The 22,513-nt window shown below is 42.5% G+C and overlaps 2 protein-coding genes across 3 annotated transcripts; one reads left to right on the top strand and one right to left on the bottom strand.

Moving 5' to 3' along the window:
* Positions 1-4,118: 4,118 nt before the first annotated feature.
* Positions 4,119-5,441, bottom strand: LOC118410006. Its single transcript, XM_035811452.1, has 2 exons — positions 4,796-5,441; positions 4,119-4,638 (listed from the first exon to the last, which is right to left on the bottom strand). Exons 1-2 carry the CDS (start codon positions 4,960-4,962, stop codon positions 4,122-4,124), a joined length of 684 nt encoding a protein of 227 aa, XP_035667345.1. The 5' UTR covers positions 4,963-5,441; the 3' UTR covers positions 4,119-4,121.
* Positions 5,442-9,043: 3,602 nt separating this feature from the next.
* On the top strand, positions 9,044-22,056 carry LOC118410320 (peroxidasin homolog). Of its 2 annotated transcripts, none has more exons than XM_035811905.1 (16): positions 9,044-9,270; positions 11,881-11,965; positions 12,993-13,113; positions 14,060-14,199; positions 14,898-15,184; positions 15,279-15,406; positions 15,879-15,972; positions 16,213-16,370; positions 17,031-17,145; positions 17,386-17,632; positions 17,820-17,950; positions 18,258-18,401; positions 18,799-18,946; positions 19,389-19,584; positions 20,613-20,815; positions 21,531-22,056. In XM_035811905.1, exons 2-16 carry the CDS (start codon positions 11,887-11,889, stop codon positions 21,554-21,556), a joined length of 2,217 nt encoding a protein of 738 aa, XP_035667798.1. In that variant the 5' UTR covers positions 9,044-9,270; positions 11,881-11,886; the 3' UTR covers positions 21,557-22,056. The 2 variants fall into 2 exon arrangements, with proteins under 2 accessions (XP_035667798.1, XP_035667797.1); XM_035811904.1 differs by having other exon boundaries at positions 9,047-9,270; positions 14,880-15,184.
* Positions 22,057-22,513: the final 457 nt, after the last annotated feature.

Below are 22,513 nucleotides of genomic sequence, written 5' to 3'. Positions count from 1 at the left end.
TCGGCTGCAACCTTAAACATACCATACGGCTAAAAAGAGCCTAGTACACTGCTAGAAAGATGATAAAAAATCACGACTTAAACGAACTTGACCTTGAATTTCTTTTGCTTCATTCAATAAAACAAGTCAAGATATAGAACTGTACCAAATTCTAGTCCAGACATACGAGCGGTTACTGAGATATTGCCAACTTCGTACCTCGGCACAAGGGCAGGTCCCGTACAAGGCCAATCTGAGGGAGCTGTCAGGGGTCCCGTTCTCCGGACAAATGTACAATTCCGGCTGGGTTTCTGTTCTAAAAGAAGTTCCAAGGTACATATGCTAACTTTCTGAATCATTTAGGGTTAGCATGGCAACGGCGGTTCTGACGCTGCAAAACTGGCACGTTTCGAAGTGAGCCGACGTCAATAGTCAATATGCCATGTGATTTTGGTCAAATGCAATTTTGCTTGCGATTCCGCGCCGATCCCCGCTGTGGTTCAAGGTAGCAGAACACAGTTTTCGGCCTATGGGGATTTCTATTAGTTAAGGACCACAAGGTGACTGACATCGACGCTGATAAAATCATAGCAGGGTGCAGTTTTCAAGCACGACAAACTAATATGTTGAAATCGAGGGTATAAGCTACCAAAATAATTGAAAAACAGAAAAAGTTGTCGTTTTGAATTTTTGTAAAGACATCTTTTAAATGAGGTCATGCGGGGTCATGCGGAACTGCAGCCGACTCACAGGGGCAGGCAGCTGTAACGCGCATTTATACACCAAATGGACAAACATCAAAATCCTACACATACCACCTGAAAGTCGACTTTTTATACTACCATATCGCAAAGCTCATCTCCCGCTGTCTTTCACGTTACGGTGTTTACAGGCGCTTCCAGATTTCGGCCGCACTACTTTCTTACCCCTACGTAATAGACCACGGGGGTCGCGGATAAATACTGTGGGCTGCGACCTTAAACAATGAAACTGGGCCGGATGCTCTCATCTGCTTGGAGATTAGATATGCACACCTATATAACACATGTGCTTCCACACGTGCTTGTACACGTTTTTCCTACAATTAGTCCTCGGGGAATCCTTTGTAACAACCCCGGTCTATTGTCGTCTTTACTCGTACCAATTAGAAAGATCACCTATCAGTTCAATTAGCAAGACAATAGCCAGAATGCTGGCGCTGCACAACGTTATCTATCGGATGTGTATTAGGAAATAGCTGTTTAGAATGTTACACAACTGTTAAACAACGTTTAAACCATCGTTTCTTGAAGAGAACTTTCGCGTTACACAACTGCCACACAACCGTTACACACTGTTACTCAACTGTTACACCAATGCACTTACAACAAGCCAGACATGTAAAATACGTTTTCAGACATTCTATATGTGTGTGTCTCACACCTTAATCGGTTATGTCTGGGATTATCAAGATAATTGAACTAACTGAACCACATCTCATCATACTACGTTATCTATCTGATGCACTAGGAAATAGCATTTTGGATCATTTTGGATGTTATATAACTGTTAAACAACAGTTACGCAATCGTTTGTCGAAGAGAACTTTCTCGTTACACAACTGCCACACAACCGTTGCAGTATGTTACTCAACTGTTGCACCAAGGGGCTCGCCTTGGTTACAAGAATGCTCCTGCCACAAGCCAGACATGTAAAATACATTTTCAGACATTCTAAATGTCTGTGTCTCACATCTTAATCGCTATTTGCTCGGTTTATCAAGTTAATTGAACTAGCTGAACCACATCTCAACAGACTACATACGTTCAAAAATCTTCAAACCCCCTCAACCTCAAAAATCTCCACAACAAAATTTTGATGATCTTTCCATTCATGCATGACGATTTCTTATTTTAATATAGTTTTCTATTTTATCGCATCTAAAGTGTCTATTTACAGATAGGCCCAAGTGACGACCAGTACATTATATAGTCCTGCGTTTCGGTCCGAAACAAAAATGTTTTGTACACAACTCCCAGCTTTTCATCGCGTTCATACGGTGCTACGTTACATTTGTGCTCTGTGAACATCGCTAGACAAATATGGGGTTATGCTTTTCAACTTATCATATGTGGTTTAAAAATCGACATTTTTGTCGCAACGCTGATAGAATTTATTTCCCACAGAACCTTGCATCTACGTGTATTTACAAATTTCTAAGGCTCCCTTTTCCTTCCACCTATATGATTGTAGCTACATTGATGGTCTTTTTCAACAAGCCACATTATCGACGAGCTGGAATGTCGGAGGAATTAAAGAGCAAAAGAAGTTAGTGCGCATTATTCGACCCTATCACATTGAGAGAGACCCAGCTAATATCTTCCGACAATTCTAGCTATGACACATATCTATTTACAATACTCATAACACAATGTTATACATGTAGCCTAGTTCAGACCTACATCTTATACAGGATATATACATTCACGATTGGCATTCTTCTATCCAGAATAACTCAAAACTTTCCATTTATTCTACGCTAAAGGAAAGATACGGACAAAAGAAGTATCTTTCGAATGTACACAATTTCGAACTTCTTAGAGCAATTACAAAGATAAGAATCTGTAGTCACAAACTAAATATAGAAGCCGGAAGATATTCTAAAATTCCCCGTGACCAAAGGTTTTGTCCATTCTGCCCAAATGAGATCGAAGACGAACGTCACTTTGTTATGGATTGTTCTCGATATAATGATAAACGCACAGAGCTGTTCACATTACTTTCTGCTTGCTCTAAAGACTTTGCTACTCTCTGTTCGATAGATAAATTTAACTACATTCTGGGAGGCGATAATCCTCACTGTGTACAAGTAGGCAAATATATCCACGATTGTTTATACCGTAGAACCAAGGAGGTTAAAGAATTAACCTCCTTGCGTAGAACCAATAGTGTAAATGACATGCTAGACCCTTTATGTTGATGTAGTCATACCTATAGATATCCATGTATATGTGTTGAGTTGTACTGTAAGTAGTTGTTATACATGTAGACCTTACGAAAGTCGCTGTACTTTTGTCGTGTCAATAAAGATTGATCTATCCAAAAGGGGGCCAGGCAGCTTTCGGGAACGGAATGTTTGATATAAAAGATACCAAACTACACAAGACGTAAAGAGAATAATCGTGAGAATCATCTGTGTATATTTTCACGTATACATTTCTGTTTTCGTTTCCACTATCAGGCCGGCCGGGCCCCGGATAGGAAATGTGACGTTAGCCTTACTACCCCCTTTCCACAAGGACAGCGCTCTCGCCGCGCGCTCTCTGCGACCTAAAATTTGACGTATCGATCTCTCAACGAATTGTATAGAAAAGAAACGAATCTTTTGACACTTTCTGTGTTTTGTTGTCTCCTCAGTCACACTTTTACGTTTAATATGATATACCCAGTGTGAAAGCGAAGGTTATACATATCCTATTTAGGTCGCAGTCAGATAGAGCGCAGTGCGATCGCCGTCTAATGGAAAGGGGGCCTAACAGAGCAGAAAACGCTCTTCCCCTAGGTTTTTCTTCCGAAGTGATATATGATCGAACGGCAAACTACAGTCGATCGACATGAAACCTTGTAACAGAATTCCCCATGATCTTTTCCCGTTCCGAGCAGTGTACGTAACTAACGTAAATGTTCCTCGCTTTCTTCGATCACATTTTCTAGCCTATCCAACGACGAGGTCCTCAATTTTGTGGCCCCGATGCTCGTCCTTCTTGTAGAAGTTGAACCTGGCTTCGTGCTGAGGTTGCCGAGAGTCCCGGTGGACAGAGACGGCAGGGAGCTTCTCCGGGCCCGGGAGGCAGCGCTGGGCCCGGTCGGTGACTTGTTGGGGTTAGGCCACGTCATCGACATCGGCAACATTTGTTCCCTAGCCTTCCAGTCAGGGAAGCCGACTTTTAACAAGTCACTCGACAAATGCATGGACTCTACGCTCGCTCTGCGTTGGATCTTAGTGGAGATCTTCTTCTTGTCGTTCTTGTCCTTCTTGCCTTCTTCTGGATTTTCTTGCGTGTCACGGTCTGCGCTTACTCGGAGAGCCGCGTCAGAGTTTAATCTCGCTCTCTGGAAAATCTGTCTGTTTCTGACAGCAGATCGTCCACGTCAGAGGGATGCTAAAGTTTCGGGTCCATGCTTTGACGCCGGGCTAGTCTGGGTTTGACTGGTTCCTTGGTGTCTTCTTCGGTGGTTTTCGAAGGACGTCTGTGATCGCCCTTCTCTTTACTTTTCGAGGACATTTTATGCGGTGACTTGTCCAAGCGACTGGTCCCTCCAGATATCACAGGAATATGGTACAACGTCTGTTGTATGAAGGGGTGCTCGGGTACAGAAGTTGCTCGACTCTTGAACGGCTTAGTGTCGAGTTTTAGACCTCCTTGCTTCTGGGTCACGCCTTGCGAGTCTAGGAATTCGTCTAGGTATCCCATACCTCCCGGCCAACTCGAAGACAAGAACGGCAGTTTAGTTATGGTTGCATTTTTCTCGTTTTCGTCAAAGTTCATTGGCGACGTCTTGTGTGCACATCCTGAGAGCGCTGACTGCTGTCTCAGTTTTCTGGAGTTTTCCTTGTTTATGGCCAGAATGCGTTTGTTTATGTTCTCCAGACGAGACAACAGTCGATTCTGTTCGGCCCTGAAATGTTTAGATAAAGGATAAATGTTAAAATTAGTCACAAACGTTCTAATTTCTGGCTTAAAGAGGGTCAAGGAAAAGTGTAAACATTTCGTCTGACTGAAATTCTACCTTCATCGAAGTATTTTTGGATTTTTTCTTGTCGACGACTCCTTACCTGTCGGAGTTCCAGGCGATTCTTCTTTCTTTCTCTAACAGGTTCATCTGCAAGTCGTGCTGTTGTTTCTCGGCGAGCAACTTTTGTCGGTAAGTCTTCATCTCCTTATCTTCCATGAGCAGTACTGCGTGCTTATCCACGTCTGCGAACGTGTTCTTCTTTTTCATGGTCTTCTCCGTGATACTTTCTTACGAAATACCTTACAAATTCCCCACCCCCCCAAAAAAACCAAGGCGGGACAGCCCTTATGTAAAATGATAGATAACTTTCTGGACTGCGACAGAATGAATTATCTTATCTTTCCTACTTTGCATTTCAAACAGGATTTCCCAAGAGTAGCATAAGGGTTACCTGTTACGCATAATCTGTGGTCAGCATTTTCACACGTGTGAACTATTTTAAAGTTCTTGGCTGCACGCGTCCTTATATATATATAACAGCTGCTCACAGATTTAATATTGCACAGGAACTAAAGATTGCAGACAATATGTTTTGAAGGCCGACCTCTCCTGTATATATAATCGTGACAAAAGCGTCACCTGTCGATTAACATTATGTTGCCAACACAAAGCCTTTCCGCGGCCGCGACGTCATTGTTATTTCCAAGCAGATGTTGCGGTGGAAAATCAGTATGTTCTCTAATCATACAATACCTATGACACAAAGGATAATTACAAGGAAAAAAATTTGGATTCTAAAGCACAATTGGTGTACAATGAAATTAAGTTGCCCTGTACGTTCTACCTTGGTAACCATAGCTCATCTCTATCTCTAGATCTCTCTGCGGTACCGGGAGTATAGGCCGCCCGCCCAGTTCATTAGCAAGCCTCGGGGGACTTTGAAGGAGTCATGTCACATTCTATTGATGACATCCTCTGGAAACCCCAAAACCAATGCGCAAAAGAGAAAAAGAGAGAAAATCCATAGGAAAAATTCCCGCTAAGCCACTGGACTAATCATCCAGTCCATTCTTTCCCAGGCTTGGTTTGTCTTATGTTCACCTCTAGCAAGACTGTAAGACTAAGAGACAATTGTCGCCATTTCAACCATGTTTATATTGCCATTCTTGTTTAAAGAGAGAACAAGGGCGCAGTGGCCCCATACCCTTAGTTACCATGTGCCCCTTACGTATACACTGGAGAGCAGATCCTCTGACTAGCATACAACTCTGATTGTGTGTGTGTGTGTGTGTGTGTGTGTGTGTGTGTGTGTGTGTGTGTGTGTACATGTGTGTGTGTGTACATGTGTGTGTGTGTGTGTGTGTGTGTGTGTGTGTGTATGTGTTGCTCTCAAGCTGCGGTACGTTTGTGGCATCACTGCGGTCGAGCGATCTAACAAAGCGCTCAACGAATTTCATCCATAGAAACGAATATTTTTACGCTCTATGTGTTTTGTTGTCTTTGAAGTCATACTTGTACGTTTTGCATGATATTCTATTATAAAGTCAGGGGTAACACAAATCCCATTTAGGACGTCGCCGCGACGCCGCCAACGTGCCGCAGTCCAATGAGAAACCCTCTTTGATTCGCAATGGTAGGTGAGTGTCAGCCAATCAAAGGGACCGGTTTATGCTCAATTTCCATTTTACGCCTAATGTCATCACCTGCGTACATCAAAGGATACAAAATATGTCAGTCATTTGAAAAATAATATCTTGCGACGCTATCGATGCCAGCATTGTTTTTGGTCAGTAAAAATAACTTTTTATGGTTGATGTGTACCGGGTTATTCCCCTTTGAAGTCATCACCTGCGTACATCAAAGTATACAAAATATGGCAAAATCAATTTCTAATATCTCGCGATGCCACCATTGCTTTTTTACAGTAGAAATTATTTTTAGAAATATGCGTATCTTGATTTAAAGTTTTTGCTCTTAATGTCATCACATGCGTACATCGAAACTATATAAACATATCTTGTCATGCCACCATCGTTTTGTTAGGTAAAATCATGTGTATATGATTCATGAGTGATAAGTCTGGGGTAAAATCATTGCATCATCCATGTGAAGTGAACTCTTATGGCCTTTTTCATTTCAAACGACACGTTAACACGCATCTGTCACATTATAAAACTCATTTCAGACACACCGCTGTTTTGTATACTCGTATGTGCTCTCATCAAGACGTAACTATCCTAAGACATCTTAGTACAATACTCCACGTGTAATGGCCCGCAAGAGATAGCGTATCAAAGAGTTTGTATCTTGGGTCATCTATCTTTTGATTTTTCACCTCTAATGGCAGGACCTGCGAAAATCAAAGTATACAAAACAAGCTGCAATCGATTTTTAGATCTGAGCTATCTTACAGAGCTGTTGCCTTTTCTGTAGTAGGGGTATGGATATACATTGTAACATATTCAAAGAGAAGAACGGTCAATGAATTTTATACACAAGACCGAGGAAAATATGACAGCAAGGGTGAAATACATGACATCGGTGTCTTTTGAAATAGCAATTAGCCAGCTTATACATGTAGATTATATATTAGTCCAATAGATTATAGATTTGAGCTCCATGATGAATGCCTGTATCACAGTGGTGGGGTTTGTTTTGAGAGTTGGAACAGATATGAGATAGGTTTTTAGCGATGTTTACAGAACAACAAAAATTCTTTACATCAAATAACATTATCTGCTGCAAACATCAATTTTTTAAAGTACGAGTGGTGCTCAAGAGGTACGTTTTGAGCCTCGCCCAGAAATAAGCTAAGGTAAACACCTCAGATTTCGAGTATATAGAGTATAAAGCACACCAAAAATTCAAATCACTGTAGTCATTATTTTGCAGGCAAATGGACTGCGACCTGAGGTGTGCGGGTCAAAGTTTGCTTTCATTGAAGTCAGATACCCACTTTTCAGTGTGAATCCTTATCAAAGATTTTGACAATGCCTTGGTATATTTCAGAGCTTCGTGAACACAATCCGCAAATTGTTCCGATCACAGTTAAATAACCCTTGTTTTTTTCCTCGCCACTTACCTAGTATGTACTTAGAAGACATAACATATGCATGCCACGGTCGTCTTCATATATTGAAACTGCATCTCTGTCATATACGTTGTCTGACCTTTGCCTCTTCCCTCATGACCTCAATGAAAAGCGGCCTGCAGGCCGATTTGAGCTTCCGTGAATAAACAAGGTTCAAACACTGAATATCCTGCGACACTGTTGTAGCAGTTGTTTGTGTGATATGTAGACATAGGTTTACAACTTGAAATTGAGAACAAGAAGGTCTCGATTGACACCTGTAATGTTTCTGTTGATATGACTTTGAACACGCTTTAGTCAGAGATACTCGAGTGGTATGCGCAGTATGACTTAGGCCATGTTGATTCCGTTGTATGGATGTATGAAATCCGCGCGCGTATTGATTTCCAGTCGTTTCTCCAAAAATATGTAATTCGGCAATCGGCACAAAGCAGCAGCAGAATGAGCAAATATATGCCGTAGATTGAACAAAAATTTACATCGTAAACCGGGCACTTAAACGTCAATTCCAGGCAAAGGCAATTCCAGTTCAAAGAAAAATATGCAAACAAAAAACACAAATAAAGAATCTATTAGTTTTTTCGACTTTCTCAACCACTCAGATTTCATAATGGAGGCAAATTTTTGTCACATTTTAATTCACACGCTCGCATCAGTTTTGGGGTTTCCAGAGGATGTCATCCATATATTCGAATCAACATGGCCTTACACAAGGTACAGTTGTGTGATAGTCCATATAGGCTAGCAACAAGGCTGAATATAGCAACAAGGATGTCAGATGGAATCTTGGGGATTCGTGTTTTCAAACCCGGGAACACAATGTGTGAGATCGCGTAGCGTGATCGACAGCGTGTTTTGCTCTGGACCTACAGGTCCCAACGGTTCGAATCCTGCCGTGTCACCGACCTTGTGCCGGAACTTAACACGACTTGAGGGAAAATGAATAGATAGTTTTGGATAAGGACGTCCCTCAGATAGGACGTTAGATAGAGGTCCCGTGTTTGGGGAGAGCTACACCCCACGCACGTTAAAGAACACACTACACCTTTCGAAATAGAGTAGGGGCATACCCCGGTGTGCGATGGTGCGCAAACTTTCTGTCTAAAGTTTCACTACAAATCACTCGGATGGAGGCCTGGCGAACTTCCGCCTTATAACGCCCACGCGGTGATTTACATAATTCACCCAGACTCCAGGAAGAATAGTAACATAACAGATATGTCCCAGTAAAACCAAACCCAACAATCCCGTGAAAACCATGACCTGCGACACAGAACTCGCCACGTCGACTTACCTCACCCCACAACTCTGGGGTCTAGACGCACCAATAGTAAGAGTCCTGGGAGTCACGTGATAAGTGTGTAACGGACACCCTGTACACGGACGGTGAGAGTCTCAGAGAGAGAGGAGACGGACAATCGGTTGGACCAAACAAGTGACTGGCTGACCAGTGTCCTAGTCGCTTTCACAAGATACAGTTGTCGGTAAGAAATGTAATTCATATATAGTTGATAATGTTGACCTATATCTTTTTACTGATTCCCTTTTTATTTCATGACGCCATTAAGTCAAGAAATTACATCATGTTTTAAGTTTTTTATTTTATTTGCCAGTACATGTACGTTGGAATGTCAAACTTGTTCACAAGTGGATGAAAGCACTGCGGGCTTTATTTTGAAATTCAACTATTTCATGCTACCATGTTGTATATACGTAGACGAACGCTGTACGGGAGTTTTAATTCGGATAGTCTATCTGTTCATGGGGAACATAGGCATTTAATCATGTTATGATATGATATGGTTAGTATGGGTGCTTTAATATCAAACCAAGTGTAGTGAAAAGATGACGCCTCGCCACATAAATTTCGTACTAGTTCTGCTGTATATTTGATATTTTCTCTAGTATTTAGTCGACCACCGGTATTCTATATAATGTTTATACAGGATTTGGTGCGTGAAACTTGACATTTGCTGGCGTTTGCTTATGGTATATGACAAAAACATCGTCTGATACGGACGAAGAAGACGGAACATGCCATTATACATGTTGCATGTCAAGCCCAATTTGCCGTAGAATTGAACGGCAAAATATCCAGTAAAACGGACGCCTCCGGGAGTGGACGGAACGGTCGAACACAAATGTGGCGGCAAATTGTGCGACTTCAGCCGCATGCGTTGGTGCAGCCACTCCCTACTTATCGAGAACACATTAACAGTGGAAAAGTAGAAGAAAGTAATTCTCCGCCACCACAATGTTCCAAAACATAGTTTTTAAATATTTGGTATTGGACCAGCACTAAAAGGTTTCGTCAGAAAAGAGATATTATGCGCTTTCCTAGTAGCTAAAAATAAGGGCACAACCCGGCGTATGTAGTTTTTGTCCGGACGTTTTTTTTGCGAGGCCACGTCCGCCAAGTATTTTTTTTCACGTCACTCGCCCTGTTGCTTATGGTGATAAATATGAGGTATGCATGCCGTGAGCAGTTGTGTGCATCGTTCGTTGCGCAAGTGGTGAATTGTACGTGCTGACAACGTACAAGTACCATCTCTGCACGTTACCGTATGCTGGCCGTGCTGCGTATGTACGGTTTTCTTACTCATTCTATACTCGCTGTGCGGAGCACGCGCGTCGCTCGTACTGACTCGTACGGGGGTGAATCCGCAGCCCGAACGAGAGAAAAATCTGAATGAAGTTAACAAAATTGCCCACGTTTTCGCACGTAGACAACACGCAGTTGTACGTATGGCGGGTTGTGCACTTAACTTAAGCTTGTATCTCTGGCACTCGATCTGTAAAATTGACCGGTAGCACACTGTTATGTTGAAGACGTGATGTCGCAAAGAACTAATGCTGCTACGTATTGACGCTGCTGCGCGTTGGTGGCGTCACTGCGTCCGTGCGACTTGATAAAGTGCTCAACAAAGTTCATAAATAAAACAGGAATCTTTTTGAACTTTGCGTGTTTTGTTGTCTTTCTAGTCATACTTGTCCGTCTTGAATGATATTTCCATTATAAAGTCAAGGTTTATTTTAGGAAGCAGCGACGCCGCCGACTTGCGGTAGCTTCAGAGATACTAAAATGAATTACCCGCTTATACCCCCTTTCCACTAGCTAGGACGGCGATCTCGCCGCGTTCACTCTGCGATCTAAAAGTTGACAGATCGCTCAACGAATACTATAGAAAAGAAACAAATCTTTTTTACACTTTGTGTGTTTTGTTGTCTTCCCAGTCACACTTTTACGTTTTGTATGATATGCCCAGTGTGAAAGCGAAGGTTACACATATCCTATTTAGGTGGCAGTGAGAGCGCAGCGCGATCGTCGTCTAGTAGAAAGGTGGTCTTATGGCGAGAGCCCGTCAATCAAAGAGACCAGGTAATAGCCGATCTCCTTTTGAACTCTTTGCGCCTTATCTCATCACCTGCGTACTTCAAAGTATACAAAATACGTCGCGCTCGATTCTCAGTATCCTGCAACGATGCCGATACCATCATTGTTTTGTTAAGTACTCTCATGTTTTTCACAGAGATGCGCAACCTGACTAAAATCGCGCCCCTAGCGACCGGCCCTGCATTTGCCGCCGCCATAGGAGGGGTCATTAAACCCAGCCAGCGAGAGATTGTGTAAACACGGGCTACGTAGTGAGTGATATTTTGACAAGACTAGGACAAAAGCACGACAACGCGGATGTGAAAATCAACTCGCGTGGCCTTTTTTTTTAAACGGAACGACTCCATTTAAGACATTACGTTACCTTTGAAGATATCTCAGTTGTACGTCGACGCCCCACGTATAAAGGAAAATAAGAGTTAAGACACGGGGAGTGAGGCTTCTTCTATCTTTTGATTCCGTACTAGTAACTCTATCTCATCACCTGCGCTAACAACAGTTTACAATCAAGTCGCAATCAAGTCTTTCTTACTGGTAAATGGTAGGTATTCCATACGTGCGGTATACTTCTGACTGTGCAAGCTAAACGTGATCACCAACATTATGTAAATATTGATTTAATAGACTTGTACATAAAATTTGAAAAGCATCATTGAGGTATGAGGTTAGCTTTTTGTTTGTGATTATTTTTGTTCTGTAGTTAACCATGACGTCAGTCATCAGGCCTCTCTTCTGCCTACTTGTCATCTCGACCCTGTTGGTGTCGGGGGAGGCAACGGGAGGCGGTGAGACCATCCATGCTGTGTTTTTTTTTTTCTTTATTGAAATACGTGTAAAAATACAAATAAACGGACGAGGACAAAGTCACGGCGGACTCAAGTTACATTCAACTTATATTAACGCCGCCACTTATACAAGAATTGAAAATAATAAATTATGCAGGACAATAATAAATAGATAACTACATATGTATGAACAGTGTACGTGAGTCGATCTCCCTTACTGGAGTAGAAAACTAAAACAAAGAATTATACTTGAATCTAAAAACGATTTGTTGTTGCAATGTACACATGTGTTGCTTCTATAATTCTGCAATTGACATTGAAGGAGCAGAAAGAACTACCTTGTAAGATCAACATTTCTTTGGCATCCATGCTGTTTCTTGATGCAAAAGAACTTCAGTTATTTTCTTGCCAGCACACTATACAATCTATAGGCCATGACGAATGAGTTCTCCCTCAAGAATTTTACTTCTGTTTTAACATTTTAAATTAAGCTAAGAAACCCCCATCTACTATCCCACCCCAGCCACGTCTAGGTCTCGTATGCTGTTGTTATGTTCTCGAAATATTTAGACTCTATGTTTCATATATTGCTCATTCATTTACATTTCTGATTCATTGTTAGCCTTAACATTCTATGTTTCATGCTCAATTATTTACCGAGCATGAACTCCGATTGACTGTTGATTTGTCTAGTTGATGTTTCTCAATCGTTGTTATTCTTTAATTTATCTTATACTAGTATACTCTACACTTTTATTTAGATTACGTATTAGCTTAGTTAAGTGGAGGAGGTATTTGTACAAGCTATACAGGCCTTTTCCCCTCCTCTGGCACTTTTATTTAGTTTTCTATACAGTTGTACTTCGTTGTTATACTTCTTTATGTGTGAAACAAACAAACAAACAAATGAATGTGCATTTGTACCGAAACCTAACAATGGCAATGATTCCATTAATATAGTGAATTTGATACTGCTTTATGTATCATAGCCAAACAAAAGATGAAATGATTCGCATGTTATTTGCAGATTTACTGGATGGACTGGATCACCCCGGTGACGTCATCGCCATTTCGGCCGCGCATGAAGCTATGAGTCGTGTGGACAATGGCAATAACAGGGACAAGGAGATGCGCAATGACCCGAAAAGGTAAGGAAGAATAGGAATATGCTTTATATAGAGAGAGGAAAATGTGTTCTTCATCAAGTTGCGAGTTAGGTGTTTATAGTTCTGACTTCAGCTTTTTGCCGACGCATCAGGGGCGAGCATAATAGTATAATGTGCGTCCGTATGTCAGGAATTCCCAGAGTTGGATAGGCATGTGTGGAATTTTTTTCCGCGCGTGCGTGGTAGGGTCACCGAGGTTTTTTGTTTGGCATGATGGGGGAGGTAACCGGACTTCCTTACATCAGGGGGAAAACGCATTTCCTCCGTGATGGGACCTTGGAATACACTTCATGCCAGTATAGATAAAGGTGTCGGACAGCACCACACACGTACCATAATATAAGCCTCACCCATTGAATACCGGGAGAATAGGTAAGGCTAACGTTACAGTTCAACAAAAGGGCCCGGCCGGGCAGTTTTAGGGAACGAAAAGTACGATATAAAAGACCACAGCTGCACTATGCCATTATGTGTATTATGCCAATGTTGAGCCCTTAAGCCCCCTTTACAAATCAAGAATTTAGCTCGGCCGGCCGAGTTGTCAGCGAGCTCTTAATTACGAGGATGTATGACTCTGATGCCTACGAACAAATGGCAGAAGTTTCTTCGTCGGCATCAGGGTCATACCTCCTCGTAATTTAGAGCTCGCTGACAACTCGGCCGAGCTAAATTCTTGATTTGTAAAGGGGGCTTTATGACAACTTGATGCACTTAGTTTTCATAATGAGGGAAACTTCTTTGGCCACATTTCTTATTGGCACGCTCGCATCAGATTTGGGGTTCCCAGAAGATGTCATCCGTGTAACCAAATCGACATGGCTCTAATCGGCGATAGATTTAGCCTAGCGATGAAGTGTCGAATTGCAGTGGCAACCTGTTTACGGATAATCATGTTTTGTGTTGTTTTTTTCTGTGTGTGTGATTTTAGAGAAAAGACCCCATCTGACTTCCTGGCCCTGTTCCATAAACTGGGCAGGGGCGCACAGCGGGAGGCACGGAGGACAGAGATTGTGGAGAATATCATTCGGATGGTGACCGATGGGGTCAAGGCTAAGGGGAAGATCGGCGGTGAGATTTCCCTTGCAAGTCATATAGGGCAGACGTCACTTTTGAGTTGCGCAGTAGAAGGCACAAGATGGCAATGCGATTCTAGTGCCACCTAAAATCCTTGAAAATCCTCTTCTTCCGGGAAATTTTGGCCCAACCTGGAGACTTTTTAGGTTACAAGGAGCGAGTAGGGTCTAAGCTTTCCCATTTTGGTCAAAATTTGATCAGTTTAGCAGTTTAGATGGTGTGCGGAAGGATTTTAGTTGTCGTGTCATACGGTGGTATCAGGAGAAAACTGGGGTCAAAGGTGAAGTCTTCTTTCATAGAGTGAGCATCCCTCGAAGTTTGACCTGGTCTACAATCTGTTCTCTTTTAACGGTTATAAAGATGACCTTTGTGACTGGTGCAGAAAAAAAATTAAGATTGAAGTTGGGTTTGGTACTTTTCTGAAGCCTTGTTTTAGTGCATTTTAACATGCTCTCCTATGCAGATGTCTAACTGTGGTATTAGCCCTACATTCGTCTGTAAATCTTGTGCCTTGGAGTAAGATACGCAAAAGTGTGATTCAGTTATAGCGGTAAATGCAACTTGGTGCTCCTTTTGAACATAGCCTTCCTCTGCAAGGGTTAATACCTCTGGCAATCAAACTATCTTGGCGGAAACAAAAGAAAATCACCTGAAACATTCCTTCTGTCACACAGGCCGCCCTGTCATCCGAGACATGATCTCTCGGGGAGTGCTCGACGAAGTAATTGAAATCGCCTCCCTTTCCGACTGTGCGCGCTCTGTGAGCGGGACACGCTGTAGACGTCGCACCAGAAAGTACCGCACCATCGATGGAACCTGCAATAACATGCAGAATCAGCTGTGGGGCTCTTCAATCACGCCCTTTACGCGTTTCCTGACGCCAATCTACGAGGATGGGTTCAACGAGCCCGTGGGTTGGGACACGTCTCTGCAGTATAACGGATTCACCCTGCCCAGCGTCCGTCATGTTTCCAACGAGGTAGGTCTGAAACACAATCAGTAAGACATATGAGTTAGACATATTCTAAACTAACATTGCTGTCAATATATAAATATTATTATTGTTTATGTAGCTGATCACCACGGAACAGAACGTGTTGGACCCTGACTACACCCACATGCTGACACAGTGGGGACAGTTCCTGGACCACGATTTAGATCTCACCGCAACCGCTGTGGGGCGCACCATACCCATGCCCGGGTCTGTACAGTCTTTATATCTGCACTCATTTCAGACAAATAGAATCATTTCATGACATGAACACAACTTAGACTAGACCCATGTTTGATTGCCCCTTCGCACAGCAGAACCCGACCCTGCAATATTCCCTCCTTCTCCACAATCAGCTATGTGCTATTCGATAACTTGTCGCGCGCACCTCCAACGTTTCTTGTTGTAACTTTATACATGTTAAGTTTGCTGCAAAATGTTGGCCCCGCTTTTGTCCCATACTGAACTCTGTTCTATGTGGTGTGTGTGTCTAGCTATGAAGTGATCATCAATGCTCCATGGCCGTTATGTTAGGTGTTAGGTGTTTGGTTTGCTGGAAAATGTTGTTCTTATTAACATATCCTGTAGTTTTGTAAGATTTTCTGTTAGGTTGTGAAATGCCAATTATTCTACAGTGTCCTGCCTCTACTGTATAACTAATCCCACTTCTATATTTTTTCAGGATGAACTCGACCTCGTGTTCAGAGACCTGTGACAACATCATGCCTTGTTTTCCCATCCGCATTCCTGATAACGACGAACGCATAACCACTAAGGTACGGGATTCGATATTCTATTTGGTTCAGCAACGTTCTGGATAATAGCATACTATAAGTTACGGAGTATGGTTTGATTCACTTTTAAGTATGGCCCTGCAAACGTAATAGTATGATATTTTATTTGATCATGAGGCAATGTTCAGCAAAAGGCACGGGACCAGTGAGATATCGTACTAGACATGAAAGGTCTACCCGAGTGGCATCTATCTTATGACTAATCTTCCCTCCTCTGCACAGGACTGCATGCCGTTTACCCGCTCCAGCGCCGTGTGCGGGACAGGAGAGACGTCTACCCTCTTCAACAATAACCCCATCGCCCGGAAACAGATCAACCAGATCACCAGCTTCATCGACGCCTCCAACGTCTACGGATCGACACTCGACGTTGCACAGTCGTGAGTTTCCTGAGGGTTTTGAATCTACTTGTATCTACCTTTTTACCATAGTCTCTGTCATGTTGAGTGGTGCCTATCATCATTGTATCGAGCAAGAAAGACGCCAATAGATGAGCAGCTGGCTCCAGGTCTATTCTGAACTGTATAGCAAAGTGCGGCGGAGTGCTACAACGTTGCCCTAGGTTAGAATCTGTGACGATGAGCTTAGCCGTGGCACTTCATTATGCCCCATGATGATAAGAAAGTAGTGCGGATGCTATCAACTTCTATCTTACCAGTCTCACACACACGCAGGCTCACAAATTCAGGATTAAGAAAAAAAGTTTTGATTGGTTCACACTGTCATTTAAAAAAAGTTTGATTTCGTATCCCTTGATTCTCCTTTCGTAATGATTTAATAACTTCCCATTTATTATGTGTGGAATCAGCATAAATGCATTAGACGGCACCGGTGCAATGCAAATTCCCTAAGTCTAAACGACAGTTTAAAAACATCATTGGCAATCCAAGTGTAACGAACGGCTTGACTGAATTCATGCCACTTGTACCTTTTCCATTCTTCCAGTTTCGGATGGGGAGGGTGGGCTAGGAGGCAATAGTTTATCTTTGTAGAGCTAAATATGGACGTCATTGATGTGATTTTTATAATCTTTCTGTCAGACTACGTGACTTGAGTACCGATGACGGTCTGCTGCGCGTCCAGGAGGGAGCAGACATCAGCTCAGGACTGGACCTACTTCCTTTCCAGGACGAGGAGGTGTCCTCCTGCAATCAGGTCAGTGCGAAACAATCAGAGTTCCCCTCACATAGAAGAGAAGAAGCCTAGCAAGCACTTACTTAAGAGACAAAGCGCGTCAGTGAAAATGTCAGTTCTAAAAATTTAGTTCAGACAGTTGGTATTGATTTGCTTACAGATTGACATACCAATTGTGTCTGGTCGCTACAATGATTCCATGGCTAGCTTCAATGCAGTACTTTCAACTGGCCTAATAATCGTACATAAACTACGGTTTAGGATCCCAAAGGAGGGGATACTATCCCGTGCTTCCTTGCGGGCGACGTTAGGAGCAATGAGGTCAACACGCTGATCGCATCACATACCATCTGGCTCCGCGAGCACAACCGCATCGCCAAGGAGCTGAAGAGTATCAATCCGCGCTGGGACGGAGAAACGATCTACCAGGAGGCCCGTAAGATCGTCGGTGCGGAGATGCAGCACATCACCTACACCGAGTATCTCCCCAAGATCCTCGGTCCTGCAGGTAGAACTTTTTGTTTCATTTTTATCATAGAGTTGTCATAAGGAATATGTAGTAATGGTGGTCCGTCTAGTTTGGGCAACTGAGTTCTGGCCTGAGCTTCGTTAGAAAGTGTTGCATTGAAAGAGCCATAGGTAAGCTTTACTCGTCCTTCCCATGCTATTTCTTTTCTTCAATTTGTCCCACTCAGGGATGGACCAGATTGGTGAATACTCCAAATACAACGCAAGCGTGAACCCTTCGACCCGGAACGAGTTCGCGACCGCCGCCTTCAGGTTCGGCCACGCAGCCATAAGCGGAACGGTCAGGCGTTTTGATGAGGTAAGACTAAGGACATGTGTATTGCGTTCGAACCAACCAATTTCCGACCTCAACCATCCTTGGAGGCCAACATCACCGTAGAACAACTTTATAAAAGTCTTCAATCGTTTATCTGCCTATTGTGAGGTGGAAGGTAAACAAGACACAGGCCTAGGCCAAGAAGAATTGTTCATTTTTGTACTGTATATGGTCACGATATCAGCCTGTGTCCACATTGTATTGCTCTTGTTACAATCTGAATAAAGTCACATATGCGGTCATTATAATTACATATGTCGATGGGCTTTTTTTTTCTTTCTACTCGCAGAATTACGTGGAGGACCCTGTGATCGGGAATGTCGCCCTCAGGGACACCTTCTTCTCTCCGTGGCGCATCTTCAATGAGAGCGGTGTAGACCCGGTGGTGAGGGGACTCGTCGGAGGATCCGCCAAGCTGGTCACTCCTACAAATGTAAGACGTTATCTTATCTTATTTCATCTTATCTTATTTTACGCATTTCCATTCCTGTATCTGTCCAAAACGATCTTGGTCTCTTTTGATGTGTAATGCACTGCAGCGACGCAGATACCCATCCACCCCAAAATATTGGTCTCGAATATATTTATTCCTTTACCGTGGCAGTTAGTCTAACAATTATACATACTTATTCGTTAAACTACATACAGCGCAACATGCAGTGTCTACAGTTGTCATTTGCATAATGATCGCATTGTTTGGGCAAACTCTGAGCAGCTGGTCTAAGGTGCACATAGAGTACTAGTGGCCCCCTATTAAAGAATCTATTGCATGATGCGATACAAAGGCGAAACACACCTGTGTGAACGATTCATTTACTGTTGTTGATTAGGTCATGCACGAGGAACTGTCCCAAGGCCTCTTTGCATTGAAGAACCAGATTGCGCTGGATCTGGCCGCTCTGAACACTCAGCGCGGTCGTGATCATGGTCTTCCTTTCTACAACGACTGGAGAGTCTTCTGTGGACTGTCTCGAGCAGGTGAGAGTCATGGAGGAAAATCTTTGCATGTTTACGTTTCCCTACCTCAGTCTGGTATTGATTTTGCTGCAAAGATAATCATTTGTTACATTGGTACATTAACAGAGAAGACCATAGAAACTTCCTTAGTTTTACAGGATCTGGTCAATTGGGTCAATGTTATGTGATTTCTCACCAAGACTTCACCCGTGAGTACATGAACTCCACTGCAGATGGACACATTTAGTTACATTGAGTATAGCAGAGAATAGACACAAAGGACTGACGTTGTCATTCCTGATTCTTGGATGTTGCGGAAGTAGTTGGAAAATGGAACTGTTAGGATTTAAGACAGAAGCACAGAATCTATAGTGGTAAGGATCTTATTGGAATATCTCTGGATGGGCACAATTATATTGTAATTTGGATTAAATTAGACTTTTTGTCCATTGTTTATTCACAGAAACATTTAGCGACCTGGAAGATGAGATCAAGGACTCAACCGTGCGTGACAAACTGGCTGACGTATATGGTGACGTCAACAACATTGACCTTTGGCCTGCGGCCCAGCTGGAGGATCACGAGGACGGCGCGAGAGTTGGGCCGACCTTCAGGTGCATGATGGCGGAGCAGTTCAAGGCATTCCGCGATGGGGACAGGTAATGCAAATCTCCAATCAAATCTATTGCTGGCAATGTAGTATGTAAAGGGCCAGACAGTATCCAACGAGTCACTGGAGGATCCTGTTTGATACTGGTTGACCCTTTGGCCTTGCTACCGATAGATCTGCTTGGTGGATAAGATAAAGCAAAGATAAAGATTTGTCAAAGAGGACCTTACATGTACATAAGTACGTAAGAACAGTCTACAGACACAGAGCACTGGGAGGACCTTGCAAAGGACAGATACAGCTGGAGATGCACACTGTCCAGGCAGCTAAAATCAGGAGAAACCAGACTGATGCGCATAGCCGAAGAAAAGAGGATCCTGCTAAAAGAACTCTGCAACAGACCTGAGTCAGCTTTCAGATGTGCCCTATGTGGCAGAGACTGTCATTCTCGTATAGGACTGTTTAGCCACAATCGACGCTGTAGGGCTGATATCAATTAGGATTTTACCATGGTCAATATTGACCGAAGGAGGCCATATATATATATATATATATATATATATATATATATATATATATATATATATATATATATATATATATATATATATATATATATATATATATATATATATAGGAACAGACCAGGCTGCAGGATGCTTCAGAAAGGAATGTAGTTGTGACGTTTGGTAGCATTGGAGCATATACCATTGATTTGATGGTACAAAAAGATGTAATTGTAAATTTGGGTCAAACAGGAGGTGGAACATATACAGAAGACCACCTACATTTTAATATTCCGAAAAGAAAAGGCGAGTCATGATGGGATGATTGAGTGTAGGAAAATTACGCAATCGTGCTGATAAAGGCACTTGAGTTTCTATATCATCTAACGTACTTGAGTCTAACACCTTCTTGTCTGCCCCCTCCTGTCCGAACCATGCACCAAGGAAGATCTGGAAGCTCTGACCCCTAGAGGAAGGAAGGGAGTGTGTGGAGTACTGGAGCAGGAAAGTGTAGTGATGACACGAAAGAAGAAGAAGAAGTCTAATCATGCTAATGTCTTTTCGTTTTCAGGTTCTGGTATCAGAGTAAAGGTGTCTTTACGAAGGCACAGCGTGCCCAACTCGATAAAGTGACCTTAGCACGTGTCATCTGTGACAACACCGGGATCACGCGGCTGCCACGTGACGTGTTCCGTCTGACTGACGTGGATGACATGGTGGCGTGTGGGGACATCCCAGGCATGGACCTGCAGGCCTGGCGGGAGTCTCGTGGAGGTACATGACATTAAATCTTCTCTATTTGTGAATTAGAGCTGCTGCGTTCATGTCCTTTTTCCACAGGATCATGAGGCTCAGTAACAAAGAGAATCTCCCCTGAAGTGTTACCAGGAATATGATTGTTACGATGTCTTTGTTTGTGCTTTATATAGCTCATTACGTCCAATGCTTAGCTTAGAGCAAAGAAAACGTACTCAGCGTTGCAAGAAATAGCAAGAACCGTGTGCAAAGTAGAAGTACTGCCATATTCTCAGAAGCTTATCTGAAATCATACTTTCTTGACAGCTTCTCGAACAATCGGGATAGAAAACTTGTTGACTACAGAATTATATGATCTCGAACATTGTAATTAATCGAGAAACAGTAATCTAAAAAATGAGCGAGCAAACGATGTTCGCATTACAGACAAATGCTGTGTTTTGACCGTTGTTATTCTTGGGTATCTGTCGTTTAACTCTAACTTTCACCGACGCACCTATACCAAGGCCCACAACCTGCCAGCAACATCGGCAAAAGCCTTTCATTCCTTATTTGGAAAAATCACTGTCGTCTAATTTTTTTAGCATTTAATTTGTAGATGTGACGATAGAAATACAATATCAATATACATGCCTTCTACTTTGTCACCATTATAATGCCACTAGCACAGCAAAGAAATACCACTGGACTTGTCTGAAATGTTTAAATCTAACAGACTTAATGTATCTTACAGGTCCACGTCCACGTGTCCGTGGCTAATGGGATAAGATGGCGAAGCACAGTGACGTCAGCAACTGTATGACATCAGTGACACCGTTGCAACAGCATCGGGTTATTGTCAGTCTAGTTAGAGCACAGCCCTGGATTTATTCTAAGTTGATTCAAAATAACCGCGCACATTACGGAGTTAGTATTATTGGCCTCTATCTAAAAAGCGTTTTAGCTGGGCGAACTAATGATGATTTTCCTAAATGTAGGCCAATATAATTTAGTTTACTGAGCAGAAAATATGAGATTTTGTCCAGTGAAGAACAAGGACGATTGTATATCATGATATTCTGTGTTCTGAAATAGGTTACAATGCAATGAAGCATATACATGTAGATATCTGATCTAGTACTTCGGACAGGAAGTATCAAGCTTTATAGATAAGACTACTTACGAGGGAAATTTTAAGTGGAGTTATGATCTATTAACTCTCTGCCACCCATTAGCCGAAGCAATGCACACATAGACACGCACGCACGCACACACGGACATAGTTGAAAAATTAAAGGTGATTCGATACGAATTACAGATGACTGGGACTATAGATTCACAGAAAAGTACTACCATACCAAGGATCTTGGTATCAATAACGTAACGGTTGTAGTATAACTTTCAGGTAACGAACAAACTTGATGATCCAATTGCAATAAACGTGACATCTGGAAAGATAATGTTGAGTTCATCATGTCAATAACGAACTGTCAACCGACTAGAGGTTCCCAATATTGTAAGGGGTGACGACATGTGAATCGTGAAAAATTTGCTCTTATGATCAGCCATTTATCAATGATATTCTGTTTTCATGGACACTAAGTCATCTTTATCCATGCACGGGTAACCTATATCCGTTGTTAAAAAGGGTATTTACGGATATGTCGACGGAAGGTGTTTTCAATGTGCAAAACATACAATTTAAAACCACCAATCGTCGACTTGATATCCCTGAAC

Source organism: Branchiostoma floridae, chromosome 2, assembly GCF_000003815.2.
Source record: "Branchiostoma floridae strain S238N-H82 chromosome 2, Bfl_VNyyK, whole genome shotgun sequence".
Taxonomy (NCBI): Eukaryota; Metazoa; Chordata; class Leptocardii; order Amphioxiformes; family Branchiostomatidae; genus Branchiostoma; species Branchiostoma floridae.
This window is presented reverse-complemented; position numbering and strand designations above follow the sequence as displayed.